Consider the following 27,732-nt stretch of genomic DNA (forward strand, 5'->3'; position numbering starts at 1 on the left):
GCTTGACTGAGAAGTACGGGAGAATAAAAGATGCCAAATTTAGGGCCGGTTTCCCGAACATCTCCATTGAACATGCTTTTTAGTCTAAGACTAGGCTTCATCTGTGTCCGGGAAACCGGCCCATATAGTTCAATTAGCAAGTAAGTAACACTACCTGTTCCATGATACTGAGGAAAATTACATTGAGACAGAGAACCAATTGAGAAAACATTTCAATGGTTCTGAATGACAACCAACATACATTAACAGCATACATCATGATTAATGTAAATGTATAAGATTAAAACATTGCACTTACAAATAATATGAATGCATTGAATTGTAATTCATAACATCTTCTGAAGATCAAATCAATCAAATCATTGTACATAAAAACAGAGCAGAATGAATCATCACATCTGGGGACCATCACCACCAGCATGACTAGTATCTATGTGGACCCTACTACAGTTTAACCAGCTCAGCTATAGACTACACCAGCATGACTAGTATCTATGTGGACCCTACTACAGTTTAACCAGCTCAGCTATAGACTACACCAGCATGACTAGTATCTATGTGGACCCTACTACAGTTTAACCAGCTCAGCAGTACCAGAGAGATAAAACCCAGGATAGAGGGGCTGAGTGAATGTGGTCTGGACTCTGTGGAGGAAGGTCATTGTGTCAGAGACACTGTAGAAGGACAAAGTACCTGCCTTGTGATCCAGGTACACTCCTACTCTGGAGGACTGAGGGCCTGATACTTTAGTCTTAACATTATTGTGTCTGAACCAATAACCACCACTATAGTAGTGTAAACTCCAGGACTTGTCATTCTCTCCAAATCCACCATCTGTCCCTGTTCTGCTGATGTCTTTATATGAGACTGCTGTAACACACACCCCACTCCACTCCACCTCCCAGTAACAGCGTCCAGACAGGCCCTCTCTACACAGAACCATACTGTAGTTTGTGAATCTGTCTGGATGAACAGGATATGGTTGGACTTGGTCTGTATAGGTCACCTTTCTGTTCCCTTCAGACAGAGACAGGTGTGTGTTTGCTGTGTTTGGGTCCAGTGTGAGCTGACAGGAATCTGGGAGAAGAGCAGAGCAGAGACCAATGAGGGGAGTTAGAACAATAAGTGAAGTCAGATACTGTATCTACCCTGTCTTTGATTAGAGCACAGCAGAGATCAAATCAGAGAAATATGAGGAGTCAGATAGATACCCAGTCTTTGATTAGATCTACTATTGCTATATATTTCTAGAGGGATTGTTAGGAGTGTCAGTAAAAAGAGACTGTTAGCTACTTCAGAATAAAGAGACTCACATTGTAAGAACTGTTCTCTGGTCTTGGGCTCTGGAGGCAGTACAACCTCCACTATATTCACTACAGACACACAAACACATTCACAGAGAGAGGGAATGTTATCATCATACCATATTCCACATGTATATGACTAGTAGGGAACTTTCAATGGTCTAAAGTTGATGTTCTTATTATTTTCAACACACCTGTAGTGGAGATCTTGGTCCATTCTCCTTTAAGGACGTCTTCTAGTTTCTCTCTCAGTTCAGACACAGTCTTACTCACATCTCCAAAGTACTGAAGAGGACGGACAACGATGCTGGGTAAGTCTGAAGATACACTGGTACTGGAGAGAGACGGATAACTCTGGAGAGAGAGAGGGAGAGAGAGAGAGAGAGGGAGAGGGAGCAGAACCAAATGATTGAGAGTTTTAATTTCATATCACATGTATCAAGGCAGTTGAGTTACCTGGAGGAAATGGATGTAATCCTCTGTGTGTGAGAGCTGCTCCAGCTCAGTGCTTCTCTTCCTCAGCTCAGCTATCTCCTGCTCCAGTTGCTCCAGGAGTCCTTCAGCTTGACTCACTTGAGCCTTCTCTTGGGCTCTGATCAGCTCCTTCACCTCAGAGCGCCTTCTCTCAATGGAGCGGATCAGCTCGGTAAAGATCTTATCACTGTCCTCCACTGCTGCCGTTGCAGAGCTCTGTTAAGAGAGAGAGAGAGAGAGACTTGTCTTACTTTAATGAGCCATCCTCATTACACTAACAACCCCACCCCTAAAAACACATTGCGTGACACCACAACCTCCACACAATCACATTATCCAGTACCCAACACCACAGTACAATACACCATCCAGCACCACATTCCAACCGTCCATCCAACCCCTCCTCTCCAGCCGTACAGACAGCCCCTCTGAGCCCCCATACCTCCTGAAACATCTCCACACTGTTGATCATTTTGTACAACTCAAACTCAACCCTAAGGCGTCAACAGTAATGGCATTACCCTGGCAACACAGAAAAAACATGATGAACAGTCTGTCATTGCAGAAAACGGACACCCCTCCCCAACTCCCAGGTCAACCCGAGCCAACCAGCTATTGGTGTCCAGGGCTCCATGTAATACCCTCCACTGGAGGACCCCTGACCTTTCCAGCACTGGGAGCTTATAGAGCACCCTCCACCTATACCCTGCCATGCTCTCAGCCCCCACAACCCCCTGCCACTGATGCCCCTTCACTCCCGCTAAGCTCCTGATGTGTCTAACCTTGACACTGAGGGTGTACAGCACCTTACCCCCCACCTCCTCAAACTCCCCCAGGCTCAGAGTGTTAAAAGTCAGTAAGTCCTCCGGACTCTCCTGCCAGTCCCCAGTCTCTGCTGTCACTTGCAGTGGTGGAAACGGTGGTGGCCCCTCAGGCTGCTCCAGCCCCCTCCTCACTGGGTCAGGCAGAGCCTCCTGGACCTCCCCCATGACTCTCTCCAGCATTCTAAGAGACGTTAGTCCCGCCTGCTGTGCTGACTCTTGGGGGGTTTTCCACCCCCCGGCAGCCGCAGGTCTGCTAGTCTCATGATGCCTGCTGCCATTAAAGGTCCCTGCAGGATGGCTGAATGAGTGGACCTCAACAGGATCAGTGGGTCCGGCCGCATGGTCTCTCCTATCATTGCTACGCAGACGAGACAAAATTAATTTTCTCCTTTCCCCCTTCTGATAACCAGGTGGCGAATCACATCTCTGCATGTCTGGCAGACATATCAGTGTGGATGTCGGATCCCCACCTCAAGCTGAACCTCGGCAAGACGGAGCGGCTCTTCCTCCCGGGGAAGGACTGCCTGCTCCATGATCTCGCCATCATGGTTGACAACTCCATTGTGTCCTCCTCCCAGAGTGCAAAGTACCTTGGCGTGACCCTGGACAACACCCTGTCATTCTCTGCTAACATCAAAGCGGTGACCCGATCCTGCAGGTTCATGCTCTACAACATTCGCAGAGTACGACCCTACCTTACACAGAAAGCGGCACAGGTCCTAATCCAGGCACTTGTCATCTCCCATCTGGATTACTGCAACTCGCTGTTGGCTCGGCTCCCTGCCTGTGCCATTAAACCCCTACAACTTATCCAGAACGCTGCAGCCCGTCTGGTGTTCAACCTTCCCAAGTTCTCTCATGTCACCCCGCTCCTCCGCACACTCTACAGGCTTCCAGTTGAAGCTTGCATCTACTACAAGACCATGGTGCTTGCCAACGGAGCTGTGAGGGGAACGGCACCTCCTTACCTTCAGGCTCTGATCAGACCCTACACCCAAACGAGGGCACTACGTTCATCCACCTCTGGCCTGCTAGCCCCCCTAGCTCTACGGAAGCACAGTTCCCTCTCAGCCCAGTCAAAGCTATTTGCTGCTCTGGCACCCCAATGGTGGAACAAGCTCCCCCACGACGTCAGGACAGCGGAGTCACTGACCACCTTCCGGAGACACTTGAAACCCCACCTCTTTAAGGAATACCTGCAATAGTATAATAGTTATCCTTCTACCCCCCCCCCCCCCCCTTTACTACCACTGTCTTTTGTCTAAACTAACACCTGACTTATTTCACCTCCTAGCACTGACTTGTTTAAAGAAATGTACTTATTGTGATCGAGATGTAGTTGTCCCACTGGCTATCCTAAGTTGAATGCACCAATTTGTAAGTCGCTCTGGATAAGAGCGTCTGCTAAATGACTTAAATGTTAAATGTTAATGAAGAGCTGCTGATCCAGCCCCAAACCACCAGCCCTCCTCAACAGAGCACATGCTGGTTCCCTCCAGCCCACCTCCGTACGGTACAGTAGCCTCTGCACCGCTTTGAGTCAGAACGATGGAACTGTCCCTGGTGAATGCCCCTCCCTACCCAGACTGGCCTACTGAGCCCTCCCCACACCTTGACCATACATGAAGCCCCAGCATACAGCATTTGAACACAGGCCACAAAATTCTCCCCACAACCGAAACAACACATTGAACAGATATTCATGGTCCACCCTATCAAAGGCTTTCTCCTGATTATGAACAGATTGTCTGTGATTAGGTGTCCTGATACACTTTTTTGGGCAGGAGAGTCAAAGCCTCCCGTCTACAGCTTAGCGACAGCTCCCCCACCCCGACGCACTCACACAACACACGTCCTGTCCAATAATTTCCCAGGCCTTTTTAAAAAAAAATCAGAGGCAGACCGTCTGAGAGACGGCAGCTGAGAGTTTGTGAAAGGCCAGGGAAATGTCGATTCTCTGTGACAGAGAGAGTTTGGAAAGGTCTGTGAGCAGAACCTGAGAACAACCAGGATCACAAAGTTCTGCCCTCTATAAATCAGAGTACAACTCCACAGCCGCGGCCTCATCTCCCCACAACAGAAGTTACCCACCCATCAGGCTTCCTCATCTCCCCACAACAGAAGTTACCCACCCATCAGGCTCCCTTATTTCTCCCACAACAGAAGTTACCCACCCATCAGGCTCCCTCATCTCCCCACAACAGAAGTTACCCACCGATCAGGTTCCCTCATCTCCCCCACAACAGAAGTTACTCCCCCTTCTGCTGTCCCCACCTCTCCCAAAAGCCTTGGAAGCTTGAGCAAAAAGTGGCACCTTGGAAGAGCTTTACATTGAATTTCCAATAGGACACCTGCCTGGGCCCTGGTGAAACAGAGAACTGAGCACTGTACTAGGTGCAGACACATTTTGGAAAGCAAAAGACAAGGTCACTGATTTTGGCTCTAACCACTAACAACCTACCCTTACACATCACTGTGTCTCTTGCAAAAAAATCACGTTGAAATGTTTTTGGTTTACATATTCCCCCAGTCTCTGCCGGAAATCACCACAATCAGAAACCAGTAGAGAAGCCCATATAGCCGCCATGCCAGAAAAAAACATCAATTTAAGCAGATTCTGAAGACATGCCCTTAAGAACCCATGACCCATTTTCTCAGCCTATACCGCTTCCTGGGTGAGAGGACACTAAACCCCTCATTCTTCATCACGTGTTGTACTGACCTTATAAACCTTCCAGGATCAATCAAATAAGACTCCAGCAGAACCTTCTTTTTCCCCTTTAGTCTCCATCAGGAACCTAGAAAGTTCTCTCACCGTATATACTGGGCCCTCAGCCTGACTGGCTGTCAGCTCTGGATCCAATGAGCCGTCTGAAAACGAGACGCCTTGTCCTCCGCTCCCGCAGACTCACCTCCCCCCTCTTCCTCCTCCTCCATTGGCACGGTACCGTCCTCCTCCTCCCCAGTCTCTGCCCCCCTGCACTTCCCCCCTGATCAGTGCCTCTTCCCCAATGACAGGCAATATTTCCTGGGATGAGCCCACCAAGCCTTCGCCCACCGGAGTCTCTGTTACTACAGAAACCTGCCTCAGCTCATGTAGCCCAGCTGCAACCCTCCCCACCACCGCTTTCTCCACAGCCTGCGCACCACCACTTGGCCATGCACTACTACCGTGTAGCTCAGTTGGTAGAGCATGGCGCTTGCAACGCCAGGGTTGTGGGTTCGTTTCCCATGAGGGGACAGTATGAAAATGTATGCACTCACTAACTGTAAGTCGCTCTGGATAAGAGCATCTGCTAAATGACTAAAATGTAAAAAATGTACTCTCCTCCCTCCTGGTACCCCTGCCATTTATTTTGCAATTCTGAGTAATCACTATTTTAGTACGGATTAGTAAGGAAAAACACTTTATTCAGTACTACTGCAGTTGCTTAATAATTCCAATAGATGGCAGCATAAGGCCATGAATGACATTTCAGAAGATTAGTTTAGTTCTCTCCCTGGATACACCACCACTCCACCTCACAGGAAAACTCCTGCCTGAGCTTTTTACTGTCCCTTTCCACACTGCTAACGCAAGAGGAAGGACTGAAAACACATTACTGTGAAGTAATATAATGATGATTCATGTTTATTATTACCTGTTTTTATGGTCATGTTTTGAAATTATACTTCATTACTATAATGATTATCAATACGCCTGAACATTAATTCAGTCACCTCTGGTCGACAAAAACGTATTTTCCTAGTACATTAATTGTCAAATTCATCAACCAGCATCGAGCACTCTGCCTTCTCACGCAAGCGAGGGGCATGTTGAGGTAAATATGCTAACCGCGACGGTTTCATTATGTAATTTATTGGTGGGCTGGAAGATGCAGTGTTTTTTCTTTTCTATTCAGAGGCTATTTACTCCCAATATGAGATAATTTTATATAGAAGGTTTTTATAATGCATGTTTACTAGGGTTGAGGTTAGCGCATCTAAGGAAGGGATTATTTGGGTTCAATACCTGTCCTACCTATCAATCATATTGCTGCTTGTAGCCTATAACTGATGATCCCCACACTAGAAACACCGAAAACTATCTGTGCTAGCAAACCCTGTGTTCCACCCCTCCCCTGTGTAACCTTGAAGTTTGTTAAGAAACAAACACTTGTCTACGAAAAGAGACATGTTTAACGGATTCCGCTTGGCACCCAGCCGAGAGCACACGAAAACCACTTGCAAATTTACCAAAACTAACCAACTACTTGCGGTCTGTTCGTAAACAATAAACGGAGCAGATTAGCCACCACAACTCTTATCGAAAGAGGCGAAATCTGCACCAACACACCCCTCACAAAAATCCCACTCGCAACAAGACAAACCTTTTTCATTAACACAACCACCTCCTTGTTCATTCTGGATGCAGAGTGCAGATGTTCTCCTCCAACCTGTTCGCCGACCATGAGCAAAACTTCCTCCACACCTTTCTCCAGAACGCACCCGAAGCGACTGCGTTTCTTCTCCACTCGGTTGAGGCCATCACGCCGCCCTAACAAACTACCCCTACCCCCCCCCCCTCAACTCTAAACGATAAACAGTGGAAACCATAAACAAACCCTCCACCATCAGAAAATAAATTCAGAAAATACGCAAGAACCAAAAGAAAAAAGAATAGTAGCCCTCCTCACGAACCACAAAACTCTCACACAACCAACTTCTTCTTCTATGATATAATGGCGGTCCACAAACCAACGTTAAAGGTGCATGCCGCCACCTACTGTGCTGGAGTGTGTGGTCAATCACGGTTTCCAACATTTCTAAATCCTCCTACCTAACTCAGTACTTCTGAGAAAATAAAGAAGAGCCCTACTAACTTCTAATAGACCCTCCCCCATCCCCAAAATCCCTTCCAACCCCCCCCCCAACCCCGTCCAACCTCAATGACCCTACACTTCAATCTTACCCTCTCTTCAACATACTTACAACAATATAACAACACATGCTCCACCGTTTCATCGACCGTACCCCCCAGACACAAACCATTCACATGCTTGCCAACCAGATGTAATGACGAGTTCAATATACAATGTCCTAAGCGCAATCTCACCCACTGGAGGGCAACTATTATCACCAACAGTTCAACTGAGTATACTGACAGTTCATCTGTTAGTCTTCTACATATCTGCACATCAAATTCAGGAACGTAAACGCCTGCTCCTGTGAGCCCACTATCTGGGTCCTTGGATCCATCTTTGAAAAGCAGTAAAAAAGTATAAAAACTTCTACCAATGTAATTGTCAACCAGTTTCACTATATCACTGACTTCTGACCAATCTTTCCTTTACTCTACCAAGGTTAGATCAACAACAGGGTCTGGGAGTAACCATGGAGGAACATCCCCTATCACCACAGAAGGGCCAACCTCCAACTCCCTCAAACCACTTTCATCAGCAAGCTTTCCAACTGTCCAACCAAAACCACTGCCTTGTCTACTAGTATATTCCCAACAGTCATCTAGAACAGTAGCAGTGGGATGCTCAACCTCACAGCCTTTCAACCCAATAAGATAATGACAATTTTTTACGCTGTATATCCAAAGGCATCTCTCCTGCCTCCACCAGTAAGGCACATACAGATGTTGATTTAAATGCACCAATACATATCCTTAAAGCTATATACTGGATTCTGTCCAGCTTCTGAAGCCAAGTCTTTACCTCTGTTCCACAAACTGTACACCAGTAATCAATTGTCGTCCTGATCAGAGCTCTATAAATATCCATCAACGATTGTCTGTCAGCACCCCATTCATAACCAGAGACCCACACAACCAACTACCGCGAAAGTTAATGAATGAGAGAGACAGAGACATCGTTACAACACTGTACATAGCCATAATATAATGGTTCTTCTTCTTTGGAGATTAACGGCGGTTGGCATCCAATATGTTGCATTACCGCCCCCAACTGGACTATAATATAAATCCATTATACTTTGTTATACAAAATGGGAAAAGGGGAAATTATAATAATACAAAAAACACCCTTCCAACTAACCCTACACTCATTAAATACCCACTACCCCATTCCACTACTTTGACCCTATCTGTTCCTGCACAATGCCAACGGCCTGGGAAGTCGGGACACCACCACTCAACAAACCCTGTAACTCTTCTGAAGTCTAATCTTGTATGCCCAAATACTTCTCTGCAGCTGCCACCACAACATCTATTTTCTGTGATTTACGTTCCATTTCTGCGGTACAGTTGATAACCATTGCTATGAACGCTAAGAAGCTAACATTACTGAAGCATATATCACTCGTTGGCCTATCCCTCTGTGCTGGCACAGATCTACTACTCACAGGGATCCTCTCAGGATCTCTCACCCTTGACCCATCCTCCTCTACTTTCTTCACTGCCTCAGCATACGACACCTTATGCACTACTCTGACTCTAGCCACCTCAACCTGCCTCTCTCGCACCGGACACTTCCGATCCCCAGCAACATGGGCATCCCAACAGTTGACACACACAACTTTATCCACCGAAACTACACAAACCTCTATCCCATGCCCTCATGCACACTTCCCACATCTTGGAATCTCCCTCCTACAAACTGCTGCAACATGACCATAAACGTTGCACCTGAATCAGCACAGTGGATTCGCCACAAAAGCTCTAACAGGATAACTGATATATCCTAACATGACTTTATCGGGTAAAGACTCAAAACTCAAAAGGACTGACTCCTCTGTTTCACCACGCTCAACACGGGTTCTGCGTCCCACCAAACGGCGGGAATCACAAACACCAGGAATCTTCATCTTCAATTGCTCCACTTCTACACTTAATGCTATCCCAGAAATCACTCCTTTCAATGGTGCCCTGTTCCTAAGAGCAAAGCAAGAAACAGATCAAGACCAAAGTTGCGTGACACGGAGTGCCCACTCCCTCTGGTCAGAAGAAACACAAACAAATATCACAAGTCCACTACAGGTTACCTTCACTGATTCAACTGCACCCAACTCCTTTCCCACCCACCCTGAAACCACAAATGGATCTGCCAAAAGGTATGGATCCACTTTCTCCAAAAATGTAACTCCTACTGCACCAGATTCTTCTTTATCATGTCCATTGATGCCAGGCTCTGGTTCTGAGCTCTTCACCACACCTTCTACCTCACTTAACTCTCCCTCATTCATTTCCATTTCACCTCCAGAACTCTGTCTGGCGCACGGCTCACTCTGTTTGCACTTGAATTATAACATTTGAAATGTCTCTATTACTTTGAAACGTTTGTGAGTGTAACGTTTACTGTTAATTTCTGATCATTGATTTCACTTTCATTTATTATTTATTTAACCTGCTTTGGTAATGTAACATGTTTCCCATGTCAATAAAGCCCATTTAATTTAATTGAGAGAGAGTGAGAGAGAGAGAGCTCTGTTAATGTATAGCGGACATGAGTCACTCATGGTTACTCATGGTCATGTGATGAGGTAGCCCACTTGTGACTTTAAAATCAGTGTCGGCCCAGTAGGGAATCTCCTCTTGGTGTAACATAATAATATATAATATGCCATTTAGCAGACGCTTTTATCCAAAGCGACTTACAGTCATGTGTGCACACATTTTTACGTATGGGTGGTCCCGGGGATCGAACCCCCAAGATGTTGGTTTCTCCCGCAGTAGACCCGGGTTCATATCCCGTCAGTTACATTAAGCCGTGTGTTCTCTGAAAGGGGTCCTGTTTCCAACAGTGGGGTCAGTGGGATTAGATAGAGGCCTGTCTCTCTCCCTCTCTCTGACTGGAGGAGAGAAGTGAAATGGCGTGTCTCCTCTGGTCAACAATACTCACCTTGAGAGACTCCACAGCCTGTTGGAGCTCCTTCAGCTCCTTCTCTCTCTCCTGGAATCTCTGCTGGACCTTCTGCTGACTCATCCCCAGCTGCCTCTGTGGAGAATCACTCTTCAATGATCTATCAAGCTTTATTTGTCCACTAGATCAATAGTATAGTAATGTGACATAGGGCACATAGAGAGGAAGGTATATAATCTTGAGGAAGTCACTTTCCAATATTATATTTGTTTATCTTGCTATGTGAAAGATTATAGTTTTTATGGTAGGCGTACACGTATCAAAGGGTTAAGGCTGAACTTTGGACTTATAAAAGGGCATTCAGAATGATAATAGTGTTTGACTTTAGAAAATGGTGATACATTTGGATCAAATTCAATATACTCAAGGTTTGTGTTCATATTTATTCTGCAGAGGATTGATTTCATTTGAATGATCTCATATTCAAACAGCCTTAGTTCCTACTGTATCTTTAATTCTTTGTTTATCAGACAGTCACCAACAAGTAGTTCTGGTCTTACCTGTTTCTCAGTCCTCTCTGCTGCAGCTGACACTGTATCATGGCCTTTATGTTCATCCATCACACACTGATAACAGATACACTGCTGATCGGTACGACAGTAAACCTCCAGCAGTTTGTCATGATGAGAGCAGATCTTCTCCTGTAGTTGTGCGGTGGCTTTGACCAGCTTGTGCTTCTTCAAAGCAGGAGATTCATAGTGAGATTGGAGGTGAATCTCACAGTAAGAGGCCAGACACACCAGACAGGACATGAGGGCTTTCCGCTTTCTGGTCCCAGTGCAGACATCACACGCCACATCTCCAGGTCCAGCATAGCACAGAGCAGGAGGGGCAGCAGCCTGGAGTCCTGTCTTCTTCAGTTTCTCCACCACTTCAGCCAACATGTTATTTTTCCTCAGATTAGGCCTTGGAGTGAAGGTCTCTCTGCACTGAGGACAGCTACAGACCCCTTTCAGAACATCCTGATCCCAGCAGCCCTCAATACAGCTCCTACAGTAACTGTGTCCACAGGGAATAACCACCGGCTCCTTCAGTAGATCCAGACAGACAGAACAACAGAACTGGTCCTGGTCCAGCAGAACTCCCTGCTGAGCCATTTGGACGGTTGTTCACTCTCACACAGACAGACGACACAGAGACTCAGATCAGTTTAGTTTCCTCAGAAGAAAGTTTGTGGGACTTCCTGGTTCTGCCAGAAGGGTGGGGTTAGAGGGAGGGAGGGGTTAGAGGGAGAGAGAGAGAGAGAGAGAGAGAGAGAGAGAGAGAGAGAGAGAGAGAGAGAGAGAGAGAGAGAGAGAGAGAGAGAGAGAGAGAGAGAGAGAGAGAGAGAGAGAGAGAGAGAGAGAGAGAGAGAGAGAGAGAGAGAGAGAGAGAGAGAGAGAGAGAACTGTCCACAATGTTAATAGAGACAAAGGTTTGTGTTCCTAGGTTAGGGCCCTTAATATGGAATAAATTAAATAGAGTGGTTAGAATATATAAAGGGTAACAGTTTATATGAAGTACATATATATAATGCTTTTAATGAATTGTGTAATGCCTTAAACTTATGTGCTATGACACTAACTATAACCATCCATAATAACTAATATGTTGTTGTAAAACTGTACAATGTGTTATAGATAATTAGCTACAATGGGGGAGGGGGGACTTGAAATGGATACAATGTACTGTAGCTGAAATGAATACCGTATGTATTGACTGATCATTGAGAATGATGTAACACTTTACATTACAGTGTGTTTATTGGTGTGTAATTATTCCTGTTAGTACAGTGGTGTAAAAGTACTGTGATGCCTCATTCTTACACTGTACTAGCAGCAGTAACCCTAGCCAGTAATAAGGCTACTGTAATGGAAAGTGTTACAGGAAATATAAAGGAAGGATTTATACATGTAATCTATGATATACTCTATGTAATGATATGTCTATGTCTTCTAGATGGTGTTCTATACTGTATGTAATGATATGTCTATGTCTTCTAGATGGTGTTCTATACTGTATGTAATGATATGTCTATGTCTTCTATATGGTGTTCTATACTGTATGTAATGATATGTCTATGTCTTCTATATGGTGTTCTATACTGTATGTAATGATATGTCTATGTCTTCTATATGGTGTTCTATACTGTATGTAATGATATGTCTATGTCTTCTAGATGGTGTTCTATACTGTATGTAATGATATGTCTATGTCTTCTAGATGGTGTTCTATACTGTATGAATTCTGAGGATTTGAAATATGAATCTATAATCATGCTTCCCTTTCAATGTCAATGTGTATTTGTAACATTCTAACCCTGTTTACAATAGTGCTTTGACGAAGAAGCTTTCTCCAAAACGTGTCAGCAAGTAATATCACTGAAGGGAATGAATCTGCCGTCCTGCACCTTATTTTACAAACAGTGAGCACGAGAGGGTGGTGACCTGGGGGATCTGAGGTACTGGAATGCATAAAAAAAAGTATATATCCTTTATAATAAAGCATTGCATTCATATCATCACATTTGCGTAGTGGCATAGAGCAGTAGAGTAGAGGCACTTCCAGAAGTTGGACACATGGGGGACATTTTTAGTAGCATAATAGCCGAGAAAATGTTGGCCTTTTATAAACGCATTTCATGCAATTCTATGTCATTTTACATGACGAGACTTTGGTAGAGTATTTGTTAATACCACACAAATGATGGAAATGGCAGGCTACACTGACAACCTGAGAATCAGAGATCAATAAAAACGACCTTGTCTTGAATCCATCAATAGCCTAGGCCTAGGTGTGTGGAGACACATATTGTAGGCTACAATATGAGGAGGAAATTATAGTCCTAAAAATGCTTTCCAGTTTCACTGACTCACCCAATGATGCACAGCTCCCTCACTGGTGATGGCAGATGCACTCGTGCCAAAGGCCTACCTCTCTCTCTCTCTTTTGTAAAACAATATTTGGAAGTTGATCAAATATTTTGTTGGCCTCCAGCATAGAGTCTAAATAAATGATGAAGTGCAACGCTTGAGAGATGAGAGTTCAGGCTCCTGTCTATCAGAGCAGAGAGGGAGAGAGATCATAGAAAGTGAATCTCATTCTAGTTATGTGAGAGATACAGGCGTGCTTCTCACACAGCCACCGTCACCAACATATACTATACCCACATACTCTAGTGTAGCTGTGGGGCTTACAAGTCTGAATTTCTTACAGCCTAATTTTCAAGACATCAATGTACAGCAAAATGTTTAGGTGTCACTGCAGAACACCCTCCATATGCATATGAACACATACTCAGAGTTGGGGCTTACAAGACTCACATTTCATATACTCAGAGGTGGGGCTTACAATACTCACATTTCATATACTCAGAGGTGGGGCTTACAATACTCACATTTCATATACTTTTCAAGACATCACTGTAGGACAAACATTTGATTTGATATCAGAATATACTTCAAATAAAATAAATCAATGTATGCTACAGCAGAACAGATATTATAGTATATAGGCCTCCTGCCTATCTGATAATATGAAGCGCATAATCAGATTAACTTCACAGTACAGAACAAGTTTGTAAAGTTTTCCAGAACCTCCCACAACACGGCCATTTCCTGGTGCGTCTTCTCCTCCCTATCTCTTGTTTTGCTCCTGGTGTCTGTGACACATCTGGGTCCTTTAGCAATCCATGACCTCACATAGGGGACTGGGTTGAATTTGGTCAGGGGTGGGCCAACAAGGTTCAGATAGAGTAGCCCTGATATGGTGGAGGTATGCAGAGAGGCGCGGGTTGAGGTGCAAATCAGATTCATTTGAGAAAATCCCTGCTGGCCTTCTGCACTGGAGATGAGGATGGTGCTGACCGCCATCAACATCTCTTTAAGTCCATCTGGGGATGGTGCTGACCACCATCAACATCTCTTTAAGTCCATCTGGAGATGAGGATGGTGCTGACCTCCATCAACATCTCTTTAAGTCCATCTGGAGATGGGGATGGTGCTGACCACCATCAACATCTCTTTAAGTCCATCTGGAGATGAGGATGGTGCTGACCACCATCAACATCTCTTTAAGTCCATCTGGAGATGGGGATGGTGCTGACCTCCATCAACATCTCTTTAAGTCCATCTGGAAAGTCTCCTTTATCATTACCATCAGTGTCCCTGTACTGCCTGTAGGCCCGTATGACCGTACGTGGACTGTCAATGCCAAACCTCTGGCAGAGAGATTCTATCACAGTTTCTCCATACAGTGCTCCTTCATCCTCTGGCCAGTATTGAGCATAAAGCACCTTCAGCTCCTCTATGAACTGGCTGTATCCTTTATTATCCACTGGTGACTGCCCTGTGTGCAGTAATTACACCCTCACTTCCCTGGTGACTGCCCTGTGTGCAGTAATAACACCCTCACTTCCCTGGTGACTGCCCTGTGTGCAGTAATTACACCCTCACTTCCCTGGTGACTGCCTTGTGTGACCACTTACAGTTAGTGAGTGCATACATTATTTTTTTATTTTTCATACTGGGCCCCCGTGGGAAATGAACCCACAACCCTGGCGTTGCATACCAACTGAGCTACATCCCTGTGTCTCACCTGTAAGGAGACCAATAGTTTAAATGTTTCTCACCTATAAGGAGACAAAAGACCAGTTTAAATGTGTCTAACCTGTAAGGAGACCTAGACCAGTTTAAATGTGTCCAACGTATAAGGAGACCAAGACCAGTTTAAATGTGTCTAACCTGTAAGGAGACCTAGACCAGTTTAAATGTGTCTTACCTGTAATCAAATCAAATCAAATCAAATCAAAATGTATTGGTCACATGCGCCGAATACAACAGGTGCAGACATTACAGTGAAATGCTTACTTACAGCCCTTAACCAACAGTGCATTTATTTTAAACAAAAAAAGTAAGAATAAAACAACAACAAAAAAAGTGTTGAGAAAAAAAGAGCAGAAGTAAAATAAAGTGACAGTAGGGAGGCTATATATACAGTAAAATAAAGTGACAGTAGGGAGGCTATATATACAGGGGGGTACCGTTGCAGAGTCAATGTGCGGTGGCACCGGCTAGTTGAGGTAGTTGAGGTAATATGTACATGTGGGTAGAGTTAAAGTGACTATGCATAAATACTTAACAGAGTAGCAGCAGCGTAAAAAGGATGGGGTGGGGGGGCAGTGCAAATAGTCCGGGTAGCCATGATTAGCTGTTCAGGAGTCTTATGGCTTGGGGGTAGAAGCTGTTGAGAAGTCTTTTGGACCTAGACTTGGCACTCCGGTACCGCTTGCCGTGCGGTAGCAGAGAGAACAGTCTATGACTAGGGTGGCTGGAGTCTTTGACAATTTTGAGGGCCTTCCTCTGACACCGCCTGGTATAGAGGTCCTGGATGGCAGGGAGCTTTGCCCCAGTGATGTACTGGGCCGTACGCACTACCCTCTGTAGTGCCTTGCGGTCAGAGGCCAAGCAGTTGCCATACCAGGCGGTGATGCAACCAGTCAGGATGCTCTCGATGGTGCAGCTGTATAATTTTTTGAGGATCTGAGGACCCATGCCAAATCTTTTTAGTCTCCTGAGGGGGAATAGGCTTTGTCGTGCCCTCTTCACGACTGTCTTGGTGTGTTTGGACCATGATAGTTCGTTGGTGATGTGGACACCAAGGAACTTGAAGCTCTCAACCTGTTCCACTACAGCCCCGTCGATGAGAATGGGGGCGTGCTCAGTCCTCTTTTTTTTCCTGTAGTCCACAATCATCTCCTTTGTCTTGGTCACGTTGAGGGAGAGGTTGTTGTCCTGGCACCACACGGCCAGATCTCTGACCTCCTCCCTATAGGCTGTCTCATCGTTGTCGGTGATCAGGCCTACCACTGTTGTGTCGTCGGCAAACTTAATGATGGTGTTGGAGTCGTGCCTGGCCATGCAGTCATGGGTGAACAGAGAGTACAGGAGGGGACTGAGCACGCACCCCTGAGGGGCCCCCGTGTTGAGGATCAGTGTGGCAGATGTGTTGTTACCTACCCTTACCACCTGGGGGCGGCCCGTCAGGAAGTCCAGGATCCAGTTGCAGAGGGAGGTGTTTAGTCCCAGGATCCTTAGCTTAGTGATGAGCTTAGAGGGCACTATGGTGTAAGGAGTGCCCTCTCCTTACTAAGCTGTAAGGAGACCTAGACCAGTTTAAATGTGTCCAACCTGTAAGGAGACCTAGACCAGTTTAAATGTGTCTAACCTGTAAGGAGACCAAGACCAGTTTAAATGTGTCTAACCTATAAGGAGACCAAGACCAGTTTAAATGTGGACAAATGAGACCCAGAGTGTGAACATTAATGCTAGTGTGATGATGATGCTGTCAGTACAGCATAGTGTGGTGAGTTTCAGAGTTGGTCATTAGTCCTCATAGGGGATGGTTTCATTATATGGAGTAGCAGTGATCTTCATGACATTGTGCATGTTTGAGATCAAATCCATTGCAGTCAACTGCACAGACTCACTAATCTACAAATCCACTTGCATCTCAAATATTGACTCACTAAGTGGTCCAGATCAGTGATTCTGTGCCTCTCCTTGATCAGACTGATCCCCTCCAACACACTGATGCCTGTTTCTCACTATAGAGCCGAGTCAAGCCAAGCAGGGCCAAACTGGGCTGGCTAACACTACAGAGCTGAGTCAAGCCAAGCAGGGCCAAACTGGGCTGGCTAACACTACAGAGCTGAGTCAAGCCAAGCAGGGCCAAACTGGGCTGGTTACTCATCCACCATAGTTCTGGAATCATCCTTGAAAGGATTATGTGTAATGAAATATCACAGCCAGTCCAGTTGTGGTCAGCTCTGTTGTGTGAATCTTGTTTCTCCATACCTCTAAATGCCATCTTATTAGATGGTGCCACTTTCAAATAAAATAAAATAAAATGTCATTACATTTGTCACACGCGCCGAATACAACAGGTGTAGACCTTACCGTGAAATGCTTACTTACAAGCCCTTAACCAACAATGCAGTTCAAGAAATAAGAGTTAAGAAAATATTTACTAAATAAACTAAATGTAAAAAATCTAATCAAACACAATAAAATGACATAACAATAACGAGGCTATATACAGGGGGTCATTCTAGAGGTGGAGTAGCTCTGCCAGTGTATAGATAATAAACAGCAAGTAGCAGCAGTGTGGGTGGTCAATGTAAATAGTCTGGGTCACCATTTGATTAATTGTTCCCCCATTCGTTTGTGATTGAGACATGCAGTGATCTTGATTTAAGACCACTTTTTAGAAGTGTTCCACAGGTAGTAAATCTATTACAGGATAAATGGAAACTGGATCCATTTCATTCTATTAACATGGCTTATGTGTGTTATAGCAGTAATGGGGTTAAACCAATATTAAAATGACAACTCCATAGGTGGGTACCAGGTCAGGGGAGTTAATCTCTGCTCCCAGCATCCCTGGAACAGTACTGATCAACATAGCTGACCTGATTCAGAGGTGGACCAGTGATGTTTTCCTCTCAGTGGTGAGACTTGCCGTTCCATTTGACACACCTTTACCTGATAAGATCATACAAGATGTTACAGGCTTATTGCATGTGGAAACAGACCTGTGTTCAAACACTATTTAAAATAATTTAGAATACTTAATAAGCAATGCTTGATTGAGTTTGCCTGATGTAATGGACCAATAGAAAAGTCCTAAAAGTACAAACAAACCTCGCCCACCTGAAAGACTAAAGCAAATGCTAAAAGTATTTGTAAGATTTCAAATAGTATTTACTTATTGGACAAGTCCAGTTAGTCCCTCCCTGTTTCAGTTAATTTTCTTCAGTTTGGTGCCTAGTGAATACAACCAAGGTCTCTGTGGAAACATCAATGTAAATTCACCTTTGATTTTTACTCCTCACTTTCCCTTTCAGGTCCATAGGGTTTTGCTGCCCACCGCTGGAGACTGGAGCACACGGCAGTCCCTGGCTTTCTTTGTGCAGCCGGACGACGAGGTCCTCATCACCTGTTGTGACGGGTCCAACAAATATCCCCCGGTGAAGGCAGGGTCCTATCTCATCCAACACTTCAATTACTCTTATGGAGGGAAGGAGCATTTCACATGTTAAACTATGGTATTAACTGTACATTTTATGGAGACTTCAAATACAGGTTTTCTTTATTGCAAGAATAATTCTGAAAATGTGATTATTTTGTGTACTGCAATTATGCTAGTGAGACAGAATAAGTCAGTAATGAGAGAATAAATAAGTCAACCATTACCTCTCTTCTCTTTCACATCCCTCTACCATCACTCCATGGGGGATGTCCCAATAATCTCTCCTTCCTCTTGAAGTGTGCACTCATTCACTACTCCTCACAAATTTAAAAGCATCAGATTGGTGTTGGCATAGGGGAGAGGGAGTTCACATATACCAGTCATGCAAAATATTGATGTTTGATGGCCCGAATGTATGGCGAATATCGAAACTCAAGCCAATTTTAAACAAGCTTTTCGCTTCTGACGTTTTTATCTGCTCTACCATCACCTGTCGGGTAAGGTTGAACGCCTTCTCTCCTACTCAGCCTCCTGAAAAATATTCTCCCAAGCGGGTGTGACACCTACTGCTGTTGCACTGCTGCTTGGATCCCACCTGGCGATCTGTTCACCGTCTGCCGGTGCCTGTCTCCCCCTGTCTGGTAAAGGTACCCCTGCCACACTCCCCCCTCTCTCCCGAGCTTTCGCTCACCTCCAGCACACACGCACTTAACACACACACCGCAGACTTTGGACTGATAGGAATTTTATGTAGGCTAATTAACTTGTGAAGCTTACTATGTGAGATTACTCAGAAACACTTCAATTAATTAGTATTGGCCTACTATTTATTTATTTGATCTCATACTTTTATAGCCTACTGGACTCATAGAGAGCTACTTTCTCATGTTATTTTGTTGGGGCGAGTGACTCTTTGAACTTACAATGGCTAGCCCCAAGTCGTTATATTTTTTAATTGTGCTTTATGCTATTTGCCTCATGACTCCTGCGTGCTTTGTTGACTATGTACTTGCTTGTTTACCCAACCATGGGACAGACTATGTTTGTTTCCATACTCGGGACTCTGACTCTCTATTGGTAACACAGACTCTTGAAGCTCCAATCCACTAGAAGCTTATTACCTAAAATGGATCAATTGAAAGTGTGGGTTCACAGCTCCAATCCAGATGTGTTGGTCATTACTGAGACGTGGTTAAGAAAGAGTGTTCTCAACACTGATGTTAACCTTTCTGGTTATAACCTTTTTCGGCAAGACAGATCTTCCAAAGGTGGTGGAGTGGCAATCTTTACCAAGGAACACCTTCAGTGCATGTACCCTACGTGCCCTAAGCTCTCTCCTGGTCCCTTACACAGCACCGGCCTGTACCCTACGTGCCCTAAGCTCTCTCCTGGCCCCTTACACAGCACCGGCCTGTACCCTACCTGCCCTAAGCTCTCTCCTGGCCCCTTACACTAAGTCTGAATTCATTTGTCCTGCTAGGTGACCTAAACTGGGACATATTTAAACCATCAGACCAAGTCCTAAAGCAATGGTACTCCTTAAATCTTTCTCAGATTATTACCAATCCCACAAGGTATGACTCCAAACACCAAGAAAAGGCTACTCTCCTTGATGTTATCATCAGAAATAATCCTGATAGGTATCAGTCTGGTGTTTTCTGTAATGACCTTAGTGATCACTGTTTTACAGCCTGTGTTCGTAATGGCTGCTCAGTGAAACAACCTGTCCTGTCCTGACACTTGCTAAAATAATTTAATGAGCAAGCCTTCCTTCATGACCTGGCCTCTGTAAATGGGTATAGAATCAGCTTGATCCCCTCTGTCGAAGACACTAGGACCTTCTTTTTTGATATTTTCAGTGGTATTGTTAACAAACACGCCCCATAAAGAAAAAAAGAATTAAAAACAGGTTCAGCCCCTGATCTGGTAGAGTTACTCCACCTCAAAAATTCCATTTGTCGAAAGGCTCGGCACACGCATACTCAGGCTGACTGGGTCTCGTTTAGGCAAATGAGAAATAAGTGCACTCAGGCTATCCGGAAGGCCAAAGTTAATTACTTTAAGGAGCAGTTCTCTCGCTGTGGGTCTAACCTCAAGAAGTTCTGGAAAACGGTTAAAGACCTGGAGAATAAACCCTCCTCCTCACAGCTGTCCATGTCCCTTAATGTTGATGATGTGGTTGTTACTGACAAGGAGCACACGGCTGAGCTCTTTAATCACCACTTCATTAAGTCAGGATTCCTATTTGACTCAGCCATGCCTCATTGCCCGTCCAACATTTCCTCATCTCCCACCCCTTCCAATGCGACTAGCCCCGATGCTCCTCCCTCTTTTTCCCCTGCCCCACTACAAAGTTTCTCCCTGCAGGCAGTCACTGAGTCTGAGGTGCTAAAGGAGCTCCTTAAACTTGATCCCAAAAAAACATCTGGGTCAGACGATTTAGATCATTTCTTCTTTAAGGTTGCAGCCCCTATCATCCCCAAGCCAATCTTTGACCTTTTTAACCTCTTAAGGATCTGACACTTTTTTTCAATTGTCGCCTAAAATGTCATACCTAAATCTAACTGCCTGTAGCTCAGGACCTGAAGCAAGGATATGCATATTCATGATACCATTTGAAAGGAAACACTTTGAAGTTTGTGGAAATGTGAAATTAATGTAGGAGAATATAACACATTAGATCTGGTAAAAGATAATACAAACAAAAAAACATGTGTTTCTGTTATTTGTAATTTATTTTGATCATCTTTGAAATGCAAGAGAAAGGCCACAATATGGTCCTCTGTAGCTCAGCTGGTAGAGCACGGCGCTTGTAACGCCAAGGTAGTGGGTTCGATCCCCGGGACCACCCATACACAAAAAAATGTATGCACGCACGACTGTAAGTCGCTTTGGATAAAAGCGTCTGCTAAATGGCATATTATTATTATTATTATAATATAATATTGCAGTTTAGGTGCAATTTAGATTTTGGCCAATAGATGGCAGCAGTGTGTATGCAAAGTTTCAGATTGATCCACTGGACTATTTTGTATCAAGTCTGCCCAAATGTGCCGAATTGGTCAATTGATACATTGTCAAGTACATAACTACAGAGAACATACAAAAATGATATGGTAATACAAAATGTAAGTTTTCACACTCCCAGGAATGTCATACATGATGGATCATTAGCTTATACACTAACTTTCACACATCTAGATGGCCGGGCGGGGTGGGTGTAGAGCCAGAGACAGCAGGGGTTCAAACTGTAGAACCCAGTTCCTACATTTGAATATAAAAATTGATTTTATCAAACAAAACTATGCTACATTTTATCTCTGCGACCCTTATGATGACAAATCAGAGCAAGATTACTGAATGTAAGTACATTATTTACCTTCAGAGGTGAATGTATCAAACCAGTTGCCGTGATAAGATTGTTGTTGCTGTGCACTCAAACAATAGCATGGTATTTTTTCACTATAATAGCTACTGTAAATTGGACAGTGCAGTTAGATTAACAAGAATTTAAGCTTTCTGCCCATATAAGACATGTCTATGTCCTGGAAAGTTTGCTGTTACTTACAACAGTCATGCTAATCACATTAGTGCACGTCCCCGCAGGAGGCCTTTTGCCTTTTGGTAGGCCGTCATTGTAAATAAGAATTTGTTCTTAACTGACTTGCCTAGTTAAATAAAGGTAAAAAGCAGTACTATTACGGAGATAAAACCCAGGATAGAATGTTGATGTACAAGATTAAAACATTACATTTGAAGAAATATCAGAAAATATCATTTATATTCATTAAGTGGGCCCCTACTACAGTTTAACCAGCTCAGCAGTACCAGAGACAAGACAATCAATAGAAACCCCAGGATAGAGGGGCTGAGTGAATGTGGTCTGGACTCTGTGGAGGAGGGTCATTGTGTCAGAGACGCTGTAGAAGGACAGAGTACCTGCCTTGTGATCCAGGTACACTCCTACTCTGGAGGACTGAGGGCCTGATACTTTAGTCCTAACACTATTGTGTCTGAACCAATAACCACCACTATAGTAGTGTAAACTCCAGGACTTGTCATTGAGTCCAAATGTATTAACTCTCTCTGTTCTGCTGATGTCTTTATATGAGACTGCTGTAACAACACACTCCCCACTCGACTCCACCTCCCAGTAACAGCGTCCAGACAGACCCTCTCTACACAGAACCATCAAGTCGTTTGTGAATCTGTCTGGATGATCAGGATATGGTTGGACTTGGCCTGTATAGGTCACCTTTCTGTTCCCTTCAGACAGAGAGAGGCGTGTGTGTGCTGTGTTTGGGTCCAGTGTGAGCTGACAGGAATCTGGGAGAAGAGCAGAGCAGAGACCAATGAGGGGAGTTAGAACAATAAGTTAAGTCAGATACTGTATCTACCCTGTCTTTGATTAGAGCACAGCAGAGATCAAATCAGAGAAATATGAGGAGTCAGATAGATCCCCAGTCGTTGATTAGATCTACTATTGCTATATATTTCTAGAGGGATTGTTAGGAGTGTCAGTAAAAAGAGACAGTTACAGAAAAAAGAGACTGTAGCGGCTTTCGGATCGACGTGGGAAAACCCAGTTAAAGTTTGAGACACATCCAGTAAATCCAACGAATCCAAAATGAAAATGATGGCTTGATGAACAAAACTGAAAACATTTATTTGTAGAATCCAAAAGGAAAAGTGCAAGGTTAACAAAGATTCCAATATTCCAGGTAAAAAGGTGTGGTTCAAAACATGTATGCCATCCCAGTCTCCCAAACATTTGCAATAGCTGGAGGCCTTACTTCCTGTCTCTATATACCCAATATGAGCCTATCTGGGTGGAGGCGGATGGAGGCGTGCCCACCTGTACTTCACCACTATCAGTTACCAGACACAGTCTAAGAGGTGGTTACTACTTAAAGTCCCCAGGACCGTTACCCAGTTACACTGCATTCTCCTATTGTGCACCAGATGCATGGAATTGTCTGCAAAGTATGTAACTAGATATACTAGTGCCCTTCAGTTAGTTTAAAACTGGTTTTTTTTAAAGTGTTCAGGAGGAGTGGAAATGTTTGCTGTAGGCCAGATAGTATTGTTGTGCTGATTGTATTGAATGTTGTAATGTTGTATTGAATGCTGCTGCCTTCTTGGTCAGGTCTCCCTTGAAAAAGAGACTTTGAGTCTCAGCGGGCTTTTCCTGGTTAAATAAAGGTTAAATAAATAAAATAAATGAACAACGAGCCACATGATCTAATAAACAAATATTTGCATAACCAAGGAAAAACAAAACTGTCTCCAATAGAGACTGAAGGATAATCCAGAATAAAGAGACTGAAGGTTAATTCAGAATAAAGAGACTGTAGGATAACTCAGAATAAAGAGACTGTAGGTTAATTCAGAATAAAGAGACTGTAGGTTAATACAGAATAAAGAGACTCACATTGTAAGAACTGTTCTCTGGTCTTGGGCTCTGGAGGCAGTACAACATCCACTATATTCACTACAGACACACAAACACATTCACAGAGAGAGGGAATGTTATCATCATACCATATTCCACATGTATATTACTAGTAGGGAACTTTCAATGGTCTAAAGTTGATGTTCTTATTATTTTCAACACACCTGTAGTGGAGATCTTGGTCCATTCTCCTTTAAGGACGTCTTCTAGTTTCTCTCTCAGTTCAGACACAGTCTTACTCACATCTCCAAAGTACTGAAGAGGACGGACAACGATGCTGGGTAAGTCTGAAGATACACTGGTACTGGAGAGAGACTGATAACTCTGGAGAGAGAGAGAGAGAGAGAGAGAGAGAGAGAGAGAGAGAGAGAGAGAGACAGAGACAGAGACAGAGACAGAGACAGAGACAGAGACAGAGACAGAGACAGAGACAGAGACAGAGACAGAGAGAGAGAGAGAGAGAGAGAGAGAGAGAGAGAGAGAGAGAGAGAGAGAGAGAGAGAGAGAGAGAGAACAGAACAGAACAGAACCAAATTATTGAGAGTTTCACATAGAGTTTTAATTTCATATCACATGTAACAAGGCAGTTTAAATACCTGGAGGAAATGGATGTGATCCTCTGTGTGTGAGAGCTTCTCCAGCTCAGTGCTTCTCTTCCTCAGCTCAGCTATATTCTGCTTCAGTTGCTCCAGGAGTCCTTCAGCTTGACTCACTTGAGCCTTCTCTTGGGCTCTGATCAGCTCCTTCACCTCAGAGCACCTTCTCTCAATGGAGCAGATCAGCTCAGTAAAAATCTTATCACTGTACTCCACTGCTGCCTGTGCAGAGCGCTGGAGAGAGAGAGAGAGAGAGAGAGAGAGAGAGAGAGAGAGAGAGAGAGAGAGAGAGAGAGTCTGTCATTGCAGAAAGAGGACACCCCTCCCCAACTCCCAGGTCAACCCGAGCCAACCAGCTATTGGTGTCCAGGGCTCCATGTAATACCCTCCACTGGAGGACCCCTGACCTTTCCAGCACTGGGAGCTGATAGAGCACCCTCCACCTATACCCTAACTCCTACTGCACCAGATTCTTCATCATCATGTGCATTGATGCCAGGCTCTGGTTCTGAGCTCTTCACCACACCTTCCACCTCACTTAACTTTCCCTCATTCATTTCCATTGGTTAAATTAAGCACTCTCCCGAGTGGCACAGTGGTCTAAGGCACTGCATTGCAGTGCTAGCTGTGCCACTAGATCCTGGTTTGAATCACAGGCTCTGTCGTAGCCGGCCGTGACCGGGAGACCCATAGGGCGGCGCACAATTGGCCCAGCGTCGTCCAGGGTAGGGGAGGGAATGGCCGGCAGGGATGTAGCTCAGTTGGTAGAGCATGGTGTTTGCAACGCCAGGGTTGTGGGTTCGATTCCCACAGGGGGCCAGTATGCAAAATAAAAAAATATTAAAATAATGTATGCACTCACTAACTGTAAGTCGCTCTGGATAAGAGCGTCTGCTAAATGACTAAAAATGTAAATGTAAAAATGCAGTATATTCTCTGAAAGGGGTCCAGACAGCCTGTTCCCAACAGTGGGGTCAGTGGGATTGGATAAGGGCCCCTCTCCCTCTCTCTGACTGGAGGAGAGAAGTGCAATTATGCATCTCCTCTGGTCAACAATACTCACCTTGAGATACTTTACAGCCTGTTGGAGCTCCTTCTCTCTTTCCTGGAATCTCTGCTGGACCTTCTGCTGACTCATTCCCAGCTGCCTCTGTGGAGAATCACTCTTCAATGAGCTATCAAGCTTTATTTGTCCAGTAGATCAATAGTATAGTAATGGGACATAGGGCCCATAGAAGATAGGGATTAATATGTTGAGGAAGTGTTTGTGTGAAATTATATTATTATATTGTTATGTGAATGATTATAGTTTTAACAGTGCACAAAACAATGAGCTCATTGGGTGTTTGATAACGAATGATAATGGTGTTTGATAACGAATGATAATGGTGTTTGACTTGTTGATACTTATTCATGTTACCATACTATAACTTATTGATTACATTACATGTATAAGGAATGTATATGTTGAGGTCAATGAAGGGTGAATAGGAACTTGGTGTATGGAAAGTTACTGAGTGAGACAAGAGGAAGTGCAGAAATATTCTGTTCAAACATGTTAGTGTTGAATATCAATGTTCCTAAAGAGGGAGCCAAAGGGCAACAGTCTAGTTTCAGTTTCTGATAAGGCAGGCCAGCTGCAGAAGGTCAAGTCAACAGATGAAGTGAGAAGAAACCTCTGGGAGGGGGGCCAGAGGGGCCCACCCCAACGACCCTTCTACTACAGTTCTATCTCACACACTTCCACAATTTCCTGCCTAGCAACAGAGATGCATGGCTGTCTAGACGTGTAAGGAGTTGACCCAGCCTAGTAGGAGGTTATAAATATATGTGCTTGTGTAATCATACATTGTCTTTGCAGCTGTATGACCCAGTGGGTGAATAAACTTGGTTTGAGATTTTTCTAGTCTTCCGTTTGAGTTTTTACTCTGTTTGTTCAGAACAGACTTTAGAAAATGGTGACGCATTTGAAGAATCTGGGTTAACATATCTATATACTCAAGGTTTGTGTTCATATTTGGTCTGCCTTGGATCGATTTCAAACAGCCTTTGTTTCTACTGTACCTTTAATTATTTGTTAATCAGACAGTCACCAACAAGTTGTTCTGGTCTTACCTGTTTCTCAGTCCTCTCTGCTGCAGCTGACACTGTATCATGGCCTTTATGTTCATCCGTCACACACAGCAGACAGATACACTGCTGATCGGTACGACAGTAAACCTCCAGCAGTTTGTCATGATGAGAGCAGATCTTCTCCTGTAGTTGTGCGGTGGCTTTGACCAGCTTGTGCTTCTTGAAAGCAGGAGATTCATAGTGAGGTTGGAGGTGAGTCTCACAGTAAAAGGCCAGACACACCAGACAGGACATGAGGGCTTTCTGCTTTCTGGTCCCAGTGCAGACATCACACGTCACATCTCCAGGTCCAGCATAGCACAGAGCAGGAGGGGAAGCAGCCTGGAGTCCTGTCTTCTTCAGTTTCTCCACCACTTCAGCCAGCACGATGTTTCTCTTCAGAACAGGCCTTGGTCTGAAGGTCTGTCTGCACTGCGGACAGCTGTAGACACCTTTCAGATAATCCTGATCCCAGCATTCTTTAATACAGCCCATACAGTAGCTGTGTCCACAGGCAGTAGTCACCGGATCCTTCAGTAGATCCAGACAGATGGAGCAACAGAACAGTTCCTGATTCTCTGCCATTTTGGTGCTCTCTCCCGTAGGTTAAGCAATATCAGTGTCAAAGATGACTTTCTGTTCAGTGTCAAAGATTACTTTCTGTTTCATGGAACTCTACACCAGAGGACAGGAAGTGGCTTCCTACTTGACTGTGAACTCTGTATGTAGAGGGGATGTGGTTTATTTGATGAGGAAGCGTGACAGAGTGTTGGGTAGTAGGCAGAGATGGTTAGTATTTATGTTACATGTATTTGAAATACGTATTTTAATTACTTCTGAATAATTTGTCATTAGAATTACACTGGGCTGAACTACACTCCAATGCATTTTGTGTTTTTTATTTTCCAAATAAATACTAAATACTTTTCTACAAAATTTATCATAGCGGTTCACATGTTGTGGCCCCCCTTTCACCCTGCATTGGTATCAGAAGTCTGATAGCACTATGGTGTGATAAGAACGTCTGTTACATTTTACATTTACATTTTAGTCATTTAGCAGACGCTCTTATCCAGAGCGACTTACAGGAGCACTTAG

General features: G+C 44.3%; 1 protein-coding gene across 1 annotated transcript; it reads right to left on the bottom strand.

The window, feature by feature from the left end:
• On the bottom strand, positions 1-27,256 carry LOC311116571 (tripartite motif-containing protein 16-like). The gene is made up of 7 exons (XM_084191647.1): positions 26,638-27,256; positions 25,601-25,672; positions 10,968-11,567; positions 10,447-10,542; positions 1,767-1,994; positions 1,314-1,368; positions 1-1,077 (listed from the first exon to the last, which is right to left on the bottom strand). The coding sequence occupies exons 1-7, from the start codon at positions 27,217-27,219 to the stop codon at positions 569-571; spliced, it is 2,142 nt and encodes a 713-aa protein (XP_084047773.1). The 5' UTR covers positions 27,220-27,256; the 3' UTR covers positions 1-568.
• Between the last annotated feature and the right edge of the window lie 476 nt (positions 27,257-27,732).

Source organism: Coregonus lavaretus (genome assembly GCF_964263955.1).
Source record: "Coregonus lavaretus genome assembly, contig: HAP1_SCAFFOLD_331, whole genome shotgun sequence".
In the NCBI taxonomy this organism is placed as follows: domain Eukaryota; kingdom Metazoa; phylum Chordata; class Actinopteri; order Salmoniformes; family Salmonidae; genus Coregonus; species Coregonus lavaretus.